This window comes from Macaca fascicularis, chromosome 9 (assembly GCF_037993035.2).
Source record: "Macaca fascicularis isolate 582-1 chromosome 9, T2T-MFA8v1.1".
Taxonomy (NCBI): Eukaryota; Metazoa; Chordata; class Mammalia; order Primates; family Cercopithecidae; genus Macaca; species Macaca fascicularis.
In genome coordinates, this window is record NC_088383.1 from 142,264,479 (window position 1) to 142,277,034 (window position 12,556).

Below are 12,556 nucleotides of genomic sequence, written 5' to 3' on the forward strand. Positions count from 1 at the left end.
AATCCCAGCTACTTGGAGGCTGAGGCAGGAGAATCACTGGAACCTGGGAGGCAGAGGCTGCAGTGAGCCCAGATAGAGCCATTGCACTCCAGCCAGGGCAACAAGAGTGAGACCCTGTCTCTTAAAAAAATAAAGGAGGAAGAAGGAAGAAAGAAGAGAAGGGAGGAAGAAGAGCAAGAAGAAGGAAAAAGGAGAAGGAAGGAGGAGGAGGAGAAGAAGAAAGGAAGAAGATTGACAGAGTAATGTTTAGAAACATGACCTAACCATGTACTGTCTACCAGAAACTCATTTCAAATAAAACAATGTAAGTAGGTTTCAAGTTAAAAGAGTTAGAAAAGATACATTATGAAAATGATAAAAAGAAAGCAGAAGTGACTGCATTAATATCGGGTAAAGTATACTTCAGAGCAAAGAAAATTGCCAGAGACAAAGAGGGACTTTCTATAACAATAAAGGGTCAATCCACCAAGAAGACATAGCAATCCTAAACGTATATGCACCACATAACAGAGCTGCAGAATATGTGAAGCAAAACTGATGGAATTAATGGAGAAACAGATTAATCCACAATTATGGTTAGAGATTTCAGTTTCCCTCTCTCAACACTTGATAGAACAGTCAGACTGTAAACCAGTAAAAATATGAAGGAACTGAACACCACCAGCAATCAACAGGGTTGGGTCAACATTTAAAGGACACTCCACCCAACAACAGCAGAATCCACATTCTTCTTAGCTGCCCACTGACTCTACATCAAGCTAGACCAAATCCTGGGCCATAACGCAAACCTCAACACATTTAAAAGAATTTAAGTCATACAAATATGTTGTCTGACCACAGTAACAAAAATAAAAGGGAAATTTTCCAAACACTTGGAAACGAAACAACACATTCTAAATACTCTTATGTGTCAAAGAAGAAGTTTCAAGGAAATTTTAAAAACATATAGAACGGAGTGAAAATGAAAATGCAACAGATGGTGTACCAAGATTTTTGTGCCAATGGCGATGTGCTGGCTAAGATATTGGACTATAGTTTTGCAAGCTGCCACTGTTGAGGAAACTGGGTACAAAGTACGTGAGCTCTCTCTATATTATTTCTTAAAACTATGTCAATCGACAGTTATTGCAAAATAAAACATTAATTTTTTAAGTGTAGCAAGTGCTCAAAATGGGTAATTTCCTACTTATCTGACTCTAGTTGGCTGTTACTGTTCTCATGGGGCTGTCTGCGTCCGCTGTGCCTGGATGGTGGGAACTTTATAAAGGGGAGCTTCCTCTTCCCAGCTCCACACTCAAGGGCACTGTGTTGGTAGCCGGAAGTCAGCCACGTGGGAGTACTTACACCAGGGAAAGCAGCCAACGCTACAAATGTCTTGTTCTGTTGACTGGACTTAACTGAAGTGATGGAGAGCACGTGGATAATGTGATTAAACTTAAAAGTGTGTCATGTCTGCAGACACTCCATTGCGGATAGCCCAAAAGATGGAGGACATGGTCTTCCAATATCCACCACGATCATCTGATTCAGCAAAGACGTCGCTCAGAGCAGTGCCCTGAATTCCAGCATGGGTCTGTCCTGTTTCACTTCCATCTCATTTACTGAAATGAATGAAAGCATCAACCAACACTCATGTCAGAAGCACCTGTGTACTGTGGTGGACCGCAGATGAATGTCAGTAAAAATCAACGAAAGCCTTCAGTGAGAATCGACGGGCTCTGTGGATCTTACAAAAAGTGCATGAAACGGTGTGCTGTGCGTCCTTTCCGTCCACAACGTGCCGAATGAAGTCAGTTTGCACACAGGTGGTGCGGTCGCTTGGAGAGCCGGTTGTTAGCCGTGTAGCAGCACAGCACCGGGTGGGGGGCTCCCGGGAGCGGGGACCGTGAGGTGGGAACTGTGCCGGCCAGTTCTCCTCAGACCCTCGAGCTGCTGCCTTCGTGAGGAGAGCAGAAGGCGGGAAAGTCCAGTTGAAGCTTCCAACCCTCAGGTGCTTTAAAACACGGACAGAACCACGGGGGAGAGTTTGACCGGCAGGTTCCTGGACCATGACCTGGAGGCAGATGTGGGGGTCCAGGGTGGGGCCCGACAGATGCTGAGGAGGGTTCCTGAGGAGAGGCCCTCTGTGGGGGCAGTGCCTGGGTGCCCCTCAGGGTGCCTGACGTGGGCAGGTCTGCTGGGCACAGTGGCCCACAGCCCTGCGGTCAACACCACTGTTCTCTCCCCACCCGCCCAGGCCTCCGTGTACTGTGTGGCCGCTGTCCTGTGGACCGCAGCCAAGTTCAGTGTCCCCCGCAACCACAAGCTGGCCCTGCCACGCAGGCTCAAGACCCTCCTCCTGGACATGGCCAGGCGCAGCGCCCCGGAGCGGCCGTCCGCGGCCGAGGCCATCAAGGTAACCACACCGCTGTCATAGTCCCAGCCCAGGGTCTAAGGACTGTGGGCAGTGGCCACCCTCAGTGAGCTGGAGGTGGAGGAGCACAGGCTGCCAGTGTGCAGGTGATGAGGCCACCAGCTCTGTTTCCAGGTCCTTGTTTCTAGATGTCAGCCCAGCCATCGCATGGGGAAGGGAGTGGGTTTTGCGTCATGGCCACATCCATGTGGGCGGACAGCATGGGGGTCTCTGCTGCTCCCCACCACGGCCATTCCTCCTGTGGAGCCTGCTCTCTCCAACTTGTCCAAGAAGCCAAGGCAGGGGCAAGGGGTGTCCTGTGGCCACGTACAGACCCCTGCTTTTAGGCCCTGTTGGAGGGGAGCAGAGAGAGGCCTCCACACCCCACCCCCCACCCTGAACCCCCACCTCCTCTGAGGATCCCACCAGCCCCGCCCCTCCCTGCCTGATCTCCCCGCTGGACTCAGGCTTTGGGGCTGGGTTCTAACACACTCCTGCTGGGACCTGCGCCTGCACCCAGCAGGTGGAGCTGAGCCGTGTGTGGGTGATGAGGAGGACCTCCTAGGGAGGAGCCGTGTCTGGAGGAGCGGAGACGGCCATGGAGTTGGGGACCTGGGCCCAGCCGTCTCCGCCTCAACTGCTCTGTGGCCTTGGGCGGGTCACTCAGACCCTCTGGGCCTCTCAGGCCTCCTCTGCCATGGGAGGATGAGATCTAGAAACGGCTGGATGTCCACTAAGCAGTGAAAGCAGATTTTATTCGGTAACTACCGAGAGCCAAGGAAGCTGAGCTCAGTTCCCACATGCACAAGGCCAGGGCTTATAAAGGGAGAACAGGAGTGGCCAGGGGCAGGGGGTGCGGGGCTCAGGTGAACGTGACCAAGGGCTGCCAGTGTCCAGGCGCCGAGGCCACCAGGTCTGTGGCCAACGTTGGGTTTGGGATTCTGCCTCCCAGAGAGCCTGGCGGACAGTGGCCGACTGTGAGCCCTTTTCAGGAAATGCTCTAAGAAAGGCTCGTCCCGGGCCTGTTGTCAGGTGTCGATGAGAACAAACAGGAAACCCTCCTGGCAGCCCTGAGCTTTTTCAGATGGGGACCCAGGGACATGGGGACGGTCGCAGCCGTAGCTGAGGCCTGTCGGGACATGTGAACCGTCTCCTTCCCCCAGGTGTGCGGCAGCTACCTCCTGCAGCGAGGCATGGACAGCCGGAAAATCCTCGCCCACCTCAGGGCTTCCACCTGCCAGGTGGGGCGGGGCTAGAACAGCTGGGCCGCCTCCTCCCCCGCTGCTCTTAGCTTCCTCCCACCCGCATGCGCTTGCCCCTGCCTGGCCGCCTCCGGCAGCCCCACCCCCAGGTCTCTGCTGACCACCGAGCTGGGGGTGGGTGCGTCTGGGGGTGCGGGGGACACTTGGGTCCTATCTCCTGAAGGCCCCACAGTGGCCCCAGGGAACCAGATCAGGATCGGATCAGGAACCAGAGCAGGATCCCAAGGATGGCCGCCCAGCACCCACCCCAGGGCCCTGAGTCTCACATGGTGCCGGCGTCTCCCCCTCCCTGGAACCCACGGAAACCTGGTTGGATTGGGAGACAAAGGAGCCCCAAAGGCTCCCTCTCCAGGCAGAGCTCAGGCCGTGCGGCCGCCACACCCAGCTCCTCCCCATCGGGAAGCTCCACCGCACCAGCGGGCGGGTGGGGGGCACCCTGTGGGTGTTGCTGGTGCTGGCGGAGCTCCATGGTCACCTGGCCCAGGGCTGTCGCCTCCTCCCCAGGTGTACCAGGAGGAAGAGACCATCAGCCTCCAAAACGCCTTCTCAGTGGTTGAACTGAAGCCAAGTGTGGCACCAGCCCCAGAGCCCAGCCCAGGTGGGGCCCCGACCAGCCCCTGCTGCCCCACTAGCCCCTGCACCCCACACCACAGCTGCCCCCACCTTTGCATGGACAGACACAGCCGGCACCTCCTGGAAACCCGGGCAGCAAGTCTAGAGCTCGGCCAGCGTGGCCAATGCAGCCCAGCCTGCCTGCCCCTGCCAGCCCCCATCTCTCCCAAAACTCCCGATCCTTCAGGCCCCAGTTTCAGGTTCTCACTCCCATCTCCCAGCAGCTGGCCCTCCCAAGCCCACATCTGGAGACCTTCCCAGAGTCCACACAGAGCCCACCCACCCCTGTACTGAGACCTCCTCAGCAGGCCCTTCCAAGCCTTCTGGTGGGGCCTGGTCTTTCTGGCCTGTCCCCGCCTCCTGGCCCACCCCCCAGCACCAGCCACACCCACCCCCCCGTTCCGGGGCCAGGCCGGGCACAGAGGAAGCCGCTGGGGACATGAGGGAGGGGACGTGGCAGCCGCACACCGGGTGGGATGAGCCGGTGGTGTGGCACGTGCTGGGGCCACTCCGCCCGCCCGCACCCTCAGCCCCCTGGGTCCCCAGGCTTCCTGCCGGTGAACAGCGGCACCAGGCTTGTGGCTGTGCCAGGGCCGGTGCCCAGCCAGCGCCCCTGCTGTGAAGAAGCCACCCAGCTGCCTGCAGCGTTCACCTCCGAGGCCACACACTTCAAGCCCATCGTCCTCGCGCAGGACGCAGTTATGGCCAGGTGAGCTCCGTCCCCACAGCCGTGAGCTGCTGGGTCCCGGGCACGGGCAGCCCCTCCTGAGCTCCGCTCCTCCCCTAGGGACCAGCCTGCCTTGGCCCAGGAGGAGTCCCAGAAGAGGGGCAGCCAGAGGGAGGGAGACGGTGAGAAGCTCTCCTCAGAGGCCCTCGCTGGGTCCCCCAGCCTGAAGACGCCTGACGGGCCGGCGCCTGGTCCGGGGTCCCAGGGAGCAGCCCCAGAGCCTCCTGGGGAGTCGGCGCAGAGTGACCCAGCCCAGGGCTGCCCCTGCCCTCCACCCCGGGCCCCAGCAAACCAGCCAGAGGAGGCCTCATCGGCAGCTCCCAGCTCTCCAGTCCCCGCCCCGCCCATGAAGGCATCTTCGCTGCCTGAAAGGCCAGGGCCATCTGGGCAGGCCCCCCCTGGAGTCACTTCCGGGGGTCTCAGGCCCGAAACCCTGGGGCCCACCACAGCCCACCACGGCCCACGCCACCCGCCCAAGCCTCCCCGAAGCAAGGCCACCGAGCGCCCGGGCCAGGACCCAGAGGGCCCCAGGGCCACCCCTGCCGGGGAACGTGATGACCAGAGCCCAGACAGTGTCGCAGAGAGGCCACGGCCCGCAGACCGGAGGCCCTGTCTGCCCGGCGTGGACGCCTCACCACTCCCAGGGAGGACGGCCTGCCCGTCGCTGCAGGAGGCCACGCGCCTCATCCAGGAGGAATTTGCCTTCGATGGCTACCTAGACAATGGGCTGGAGGCTCTGATCATGGGTACGTGGGGGCTGCAGATGCCCCAGAGGAGGCCTGGGCCCGGGAGAGCCCCACAGGGGACTCAGGGCCGCCCCACGCCCGCCCCCCAGCCCTGCAGCCGAGATCAGCCACGAGGAATCCAGACAAGCAGCCTTGCCACCATCTCACTTGTCTCCATCGTTTTGCAAAACCAGGGGAGTACATCTTCGCCTTGAAAGATCTCACCTTTGCCACTTTCTGCGGCGCCATTTCTGAGAAGTTCTGCGACCTGTACTGGGATGAGAAGTTGCTGCAGAACCTCTTTAGAGTGGTGAACGGGCAGGCGTCGCCCTCCCCAAGGTGGGTGCCCAGGTTGGCCCTGCATCCCCGCCCCTCCTGGACACCCACTGTGCTCGGGCTTTGCTGTCCCGACGTGGCCCAGCCTTCCCCTCCCAACCCTCAGCTTCTGTCTGGCTGCCGTATCCAGGGGGCCACCCTTGGTGGAGCTGGGGGGGCGTCCCAGCAGCCCCTCCCGGGCCTGGCGCCGACCCACAGCTTTCCCGTCGGGCCTGAGTTTCTTCTGGAGGAAGAAAGGGCTTGCAGGGAATATGAGGCAGGGGCTCTCCGGGAGGCTGCAGGGGGCCTGGGCAGTATTGGCCACAGGGCTCCCTGCTCAGAGGGACCAGTGTGAGGGCCCCAAGGAGGAGAGGAGACCCCCAAACAGGCGGCCCCAGACCCCGCAGGGCCCGGCACCGAGCCGTGTTGGGTGGGGCAGCGGCCACCCCACATTGCCTTGCTCACAGCTCCATGCAGTGCTGGCAGCCCGGGCAGCTCCTGTGCCTGTGTGTGGCGTAAACTCACAGCTGTGAACAAGTGCACCCACCCCAGCCCCAGCCTCCCCGGCCCGCAGCCCTGAGAGACTGCTCCAGAGCCCCCCAGGGACCCCAAGCAGTGAATGATCCAGGGACCCCATTGGCTCCTGCCACCCCCTTAGTGACCGGGAGGGTGAGCTCCTGCTGCCTCCAGTGAGGGCTCCGCATGGCCGTGTGGGCCTGTGGGCCTGGCCCTGTGGAGACTGAAGCCTCCTCCCAGTGGGCAGGGGTGGAGACGTGGGGACGGCCACCTGACCTGCATTCTTGCTGTCAGCACGGTTGAGGACGCTGAGTCACAGCTCGAGAGTAGCCGGAGCCCCCGCTCCCCGTCCAGCAGGAGGCCCTCGCTGCACCCCCTGGGTAAGTGCTGGGCAGGTCCCGCGGCAGGAGCTCTGCAGGCTTCTCTGTGCTCTACAGTTCAGGGGGCACCCCGGGGTCCTGGCGGCCTCGGACTGCGCGGCTCTGGCGGCACTGCCTTTGCCCCAGGGGTGCCCCAGCCAAAGGCCGTCCTCTCCAGGGGGTGAGCAGGAACCTGGGGCCTTGGAGGTGAGGGGTCCTCTGTCACCAGTCACTGGGACAGTGGGAGCCGCCAGGAGCCAGGCGGGATCCCCTCTCCAAGCAGAGGCAGGCCTGTGAACCCGGGGCTTTGGTAACAAGGCAGAAGCAGCTGCCGAAAGACCCTGGGGCTGAGCTACTGGCTCGTTAGCTCCGGGCTCCCAAGGCACATGAATGCCGGGCTGGGGAAGTCCCAGCGTCCGGCCAGCAGGCTCGGTGTTAGGGACAAGGTGGTGGCGGTGGTCACCCTCAGGCTGTCCATGGTCGTGGCCAGGTTTGGTGATGGACCCAGTTCCTATTCCAACAAGTCGGAGACCAGGCAGGCAGACTGGGGCATGAGGCCTGTGCACTCCTGGATGGCAGGAAAGCCAGGGACAGAGCTGGGGACCACTTTTTAAATTCCAGAAGAAAAGAGGAGAGCGTGAGGGGGCAGAGGGACACAGTGCTGATAGTGGAGCCAGCGAGGACAGGGCCCGGCCCCACCCCAGGGCGAGTAAGTTTGGAACCAGTGAGGGCCCAGAGAGGGGCTCCACCTGGGGAGAGGCCTCTCGCTGTAACCCGGCCCGTGCGGCAGTTCAGGGTCCCAGCATCTCCCCGGCACTGGGAGGCGGCAGTGCCTCAGGGGCGCCCGTGGTGGGTGCAAGAGAGAAGGGCGTCGGGCACGCAGGCACCAGCAGCCTCCCAGTAAAGCCTGCCCGGGCTCCGCCCACGGGAGCTGCTATCCACGTAACCCGTGTCTCTTTCTTTCAAGGAAAAGAGAAGCCAGCCATGGCCAGGACCAGCAGCAGGACCTCGGTGTCGGATGTGGACTCGGAGGCACTCTCCCGGGGAAACTTTGAGGTGGGGTTTCGGCCTCAGAGGTCCGTAAAAGCCGAGAGAGCGCAGCAGCCTGAGGTTGGCGAGGACGGACGGCCAGCTGGCGGGGCCTCGGACGCGGAGGCGGTGACCCGACTGGCCGGGTCCAAGGGGGGCGGCCCGGCCGTGTCCCCTGGCCCAGCCGGATTCCAGAGCTGCAGCCCCGGCTGGTGCAGTGCCTTCTACGAGGCCGACTGCTTCGGGGCCGACGTCCACAACTACGTGAAGGACCTGGGGCGGCAGCAGGTGGACGGGGCCCTGCCCGACGCCCAGAGCCCGGTGAGTCCCAGGCCTCGGCACTGCAGGGTGGTGCAGGGGCCTCCTTCCAGCAGGGCTTCCCGGTCACTGCAGGTGACGGACGGCACCGTGTACCCAGAGCCCCCACCAGGATGACACTGGTCCTGGTGCCCCCACCCCGTGGCCGTCAAGATGGTCAGGGCCCCCTCCTCGGGCTGAGCTCCACGTCGGGACAGGCTCGTCTGCACGGGTGCTCCTGGTGGCTCCAGGTCTGGGGGCACGGAAGGGTTTTTCTCTCATGGTTGCCGGGGCGACGGGTTCACAGGAGGCCCCTCCATGCTCGTGACCCGGTTGCGTTTGGCCGTGTCTCCTGTGGGACAGGCACCATCTCCGGGCCCTTGGGCAGCCTCGCTCTGCGGTGAAGGAAAATACCAGAAACGCCTGCCCAGCAAGTCCAGGCTGGGCCTGGTCACCACAGACTGGCCTGGGCTTTCTGGCCAGCAGTGCCATCCTGGGTCAGGAGCAGCTGCAACTCCTCCCTGGCCAGCAGGGAGGTCTTAGACCGGGGAATCCTGGGTGCAGGAGAGGCCCGCAGAGCTCTGGACTCTGGGCGGGGCCAGTGACCCAGAGCCCGGACTGGGCCGCAGCCTCCAGAGCCCCAGGACTCCAGGGTAGGTGACAGGAGGGGCCCAGCGGCCATCAGCTCCAGGAACCTTTCCCACCACCATCAGCCTCGACCCCCGAGCCGCAATGGGAAGCCTCCCCCAGCCTCTGGGCATCAGAGCCCTTCCTGGGGCTCCTACTTGCTCCTCCCCTGCCGCCTCCCAGCCTCCACTCTATGACGGTCCGGAACATGAGCCGGCGTCTCTTCAGGGCAGGTGAGGGGACGGGGGTTAAGCTCTGTGAAGCGTTCACTCTATTCAGCTTCTGGGCCACGTGAAAGACCCACATGGTGCTACAGCCTCTGCACCTCGGACACCCCACACAGGGCCTGCGGGGGCTTCGAGGACACAGGCCTCCCCTGGGGCTGGGGAGAGAAAGGGCGGCCTGCGTAGCAGACACCAAACGACCTGGCCCCAAACGCACGGCGTCCCCCAGGGAGCACTTGGCCCCAAAACTCACGGAGTCCAGCAGGGAGCACTCGGCCCCCAAATGCCCAGCGTCGTGAGGAGCACTCAGAACCCTGAACGCCCAGTGTCCAGCAGGGAGGACTCGGCCCCAAGTGCATGGTGTCCTGAGGAGGACTCGGCCCCCAAATGCACAGCGTCCAGCCTGTGGCCACAGCCTCACGTTTCTCTTGGAGGAACTACTGTGTCTGTTTCAAAACAGGAGGCTCAGAAACACAGCAAGGGCAAAAACAAGCTGGAGACAAATTTTCACGTCTGCAGCCCGGAACGCGCACGGTGCAGCCAGGGCCATTCGCTGGGGCGGCCGGAGCGGCTGGTGGGTGGGCGTTTCCTCCTTTCAGCGCTGACCCCCACCTGCCAGCGCCAGCCGTATGCCCTGGGGCTGTGGAGCCGGCATCCGTGTCTCCCAGAGTCGGGTGAACAGCACTGGTGTGGGTTCCTCCCCCATCTGTCTGCACTGGTGAAGCCTGGCCTCGTGTTTCCCTCCTCACCGCCCCGTGTGTGATGTGGATCTTAGTTCCCGTAGATTTATTAAAATCAGTCAAGACCGTCCTTCTCAAGGAGTCTGCCTGTGGTTCCCGCATGCGGGACGCCCCTAACGGACGTCGAGTCTGACTGTGAACGGAGGCTGTGGAGGTGCCGCCCCGAGACGAGTCTACGTGAGCTGCACTCCAGCCGGGTGGGCATCCGGGCTCGCAGGCACCCACCTCCGGGTTCTCGGACGCCTCGGGGTACACAGACCTTTCCCGGGAGATTTTCTCGACATCAGCCTCTCTGCAAATGGACGGGGGTGAGGGGGCCGGATGGAGCCTGGCGCGGGTGACCTCCGGGGCCCGGACAAAGGCCCTGTGCTGCAGGCCATGGGGGATGTGGCCACCACCATCCTCAGAAGCCAGGACCAGGTGCCCCAGCAGCAGAACACAGCTCCGTGGGGATACCTGCGTTTACCAACCTCGACCCGCCCAGCCCAGCAGGTCCTTTCCTTAATGATGGAATGTTCTAGATGCTGTCCACGGGGTAGCCAACAGCCATGTGTGGCTACTGAGCTCTGGAAACATGGCCACGTGACCGAGGACCTGATACTTTAATTTCACTGCACTTTAGGCAGCCACAGGCAGCCTGCATCCCAGTGTGGGAGGTGGGGTTGCACTGGGCTGGGCGGGCGGGATCCAGAGGGCTTGGGGAACCTGGCTTAGTGGCCGAGGTCCTGCAGAGGGCCCGGTCTTTACGCAGCTGGAACCACGGCCCACACCGCCGTAGCCGGGAGCCTGGCCCTCCGTGGCACCCCCACTGCCGTCGCTGAACCCGTGCACGGGAGAAGACAGCACAGGGACCCCGTCTCCATGAACCGCCAGATAGAGCGGACTCAAGTAGTTACACAGAAATGTCGCCTGCATTTTTTTATTTGCAAAAAACATTCAAAAATTAACACTATCAACAGAGCGGATCACTGGCGGCTGACACGGCGAGGGGGTGGCCGTGTGAATCTGAGCCAACTGCACTTCACAAAAGGAAACCTGGTGGATGGGTTCGCAGATGAGCCCCTCGGGGCGGTCGCCTCCTGAACCCCTCACAGGAGGCTGTGGGCCAAGGGCTGCCACGCCTCTTGCCTCTGCCCCCAGCCAGGTGCCCCTGCCCCATGGCACCTTACAGTCCCCCTAAGACCTGCTGCTCAAGGCCCAGCTCCCATGGGCCCCCAAGGCTTCCCAGACACCCCACCACCAGAATCACCACCCTCCTCAGTAATGGGCCAAGCCCCATGGGTGCAGGAGGAGGCTGTATCTGCCTCTGTGCCCCTGGAGGGAAGGGCAGTCTCGGGGGTCACTGACCTGGCAGCCCATCCTCAGGGCACCCCTCCTCCAGCCTCTACACCCGTGTGCCTGTCCCACAGGACAGGAGTGCTCAGATGAGGGGCTGCCTGGTGAGGCGTGGGAGGCATCCTGGGACAACGGGACGCCCTCTCCCTGAATGTAGTCCCGTCCCAGGAGGCTCAGCCCCAGCTGGTGTCTGTGCATGAAGCAGAGCCCGGCAGCCCTTGCCCCCGTCTCCTGCAGTCAGGACCTGTTGCCTGGCCTCAGTGCTGCTTCCCTCCCGGAGACAGCCCTGGGGATGAGGTCCCCGGCTCCACCTTCTAGGCAATAACTCACACTCCGGGCAGGTTCAGAAGCACCCCAGGCGTGCGCTCACACTCACACGCTCACGCTCACACTACAGAGCAGCCAAGGGCCGGGGCAAACCCAGCGGCCACTGCCCAACACACCGCAACGCAGCCAGTGGGTTCCCGGAGGAGGGCTTCAGGGGCTCGTGTGCACAGGACAGCTGGAATCCGTGTCGTTGGGCTTAAGTTTAAAAGAAAGGCAAGGCTGGTGCAGTGGCTCATGCCTGTAATCCCAGCACTTTGGGAGGCTGAGATGGGAGAATTGCTTGAACCCAGGGAGTTGGAGGTTGCACTCCCACCGGGCAACAGAGCGAATCAGGCCACTGCACTCCAGCCTGAGTGATAGAGCAAGACCTCGTCTCAAAAAAAATAATAATAATTAAATTAAAAAGTCAATAAAAATTAAAAACGGCTGGGTGCAGTGGCTCACGCCTGTAATCCCGGCACTCTGGGGCGCCGGGGCGGGTGGATCACCTGAGGTCGGGAGTTTGAGACCATCCTGACGTGGAGAAACCTCGTCTCTACTGAAAATACAAAATTAGCCAGGCGTGGTGATGGGCGCCTGTAATCCCCGCTACTCGGGAGGCTGAGGCAGGAGAATCAATTGAACATGGGAGGCAGAGGTTTTGGTGAACTGAGATCGCACCATTGCACCCCAACCTGGGCAACAAGAGAAAAACTCCGTCTCCAGATCACGAGGTCAGGAGATCGAGACCATCCTGGCTAACAGAGTGAAACCCCGTCTCTACTAAAAAATACAAAAAAAAAGTTAGCCGGGCGTGGTGGCGGGCGCCTGTAAGTCCCAGCTAATCGGGAGGCTGAGACAGGAGAATGGCATGAACCCGGGAGGCGGAGCTTGCAGTGAGCCAAGATCACACCACTGCACTCCAGCCTGGGCGACAGAGCGAGACTCTGTCTCAAAAAAAAAAAAAAAAAAAAAAGGCCGGGCGTGGTGGCTCACGCCTGTAATCCCTGCACTTTGGGAGGCCGAGGCGGGCGGATCACGAGGTCAGGAGATCGAGACCATCCTGGCTAACACGGTGAAACCCCGTCTC

General features: G+C 61.3%; 1 protein-coding gene across 5 annotated transcripts in view; it reads left to right on the plus strand.

Annotated features, from left to right (window-relative positions):
* Nucleotides 1–12,556, plus strand: part of KNDC1 (kinase non-catalytic C-lobe domain containing 1) — a 65,636-nt gene that overhangs the window by 34,898 nt on the left and 18,182 nt on the right. For all 5 annotated transcript variants that reach the window (XR_012418306.1, XM_065521663.2, XM_065521660.2 and 2 more), the window contains 8 exons: nucleotides 2,237–2,395; nucleotides 3,556–3,633; nucleotides 4,159–4,252; nucleotides 4,813–4,975; nucleotides 5,054–5,739; nucleotides 5,913–6,057; nucleotides 6,844–6,929; nucleotides 7,876–8,258. Coding sequence is in view for 4 of the 5 variants with exons in the window: in XM_065521663.2 (XP_065377735.1) it covers nucleotides 2,237–2,395; nucleotides 3,556–3,633; nucleotides 4,159–4,252; nucleotides 4,813–4,975; nucleotides 5,054–5,739; nucleotides 5,913–6,057; nucleotides 6,844–6,929; nucleotides 7,876–8,258 (1,794 nt within the window). In the remaining variant the exon portion in view is untranslated. The remainder of the gene's footprint in view (nucleotides 1–2,236; nucleotides 2,396–3,555; nucleotides 3,634–4,158; nucleotides 4,253–4,812; nucleotides 4,976–5,053; nucleotides 5,740–5,912; nucleotides 6,058–6,843; nucleotides 6,930–7,875; nucleotides 8,259–12,556) is intronic.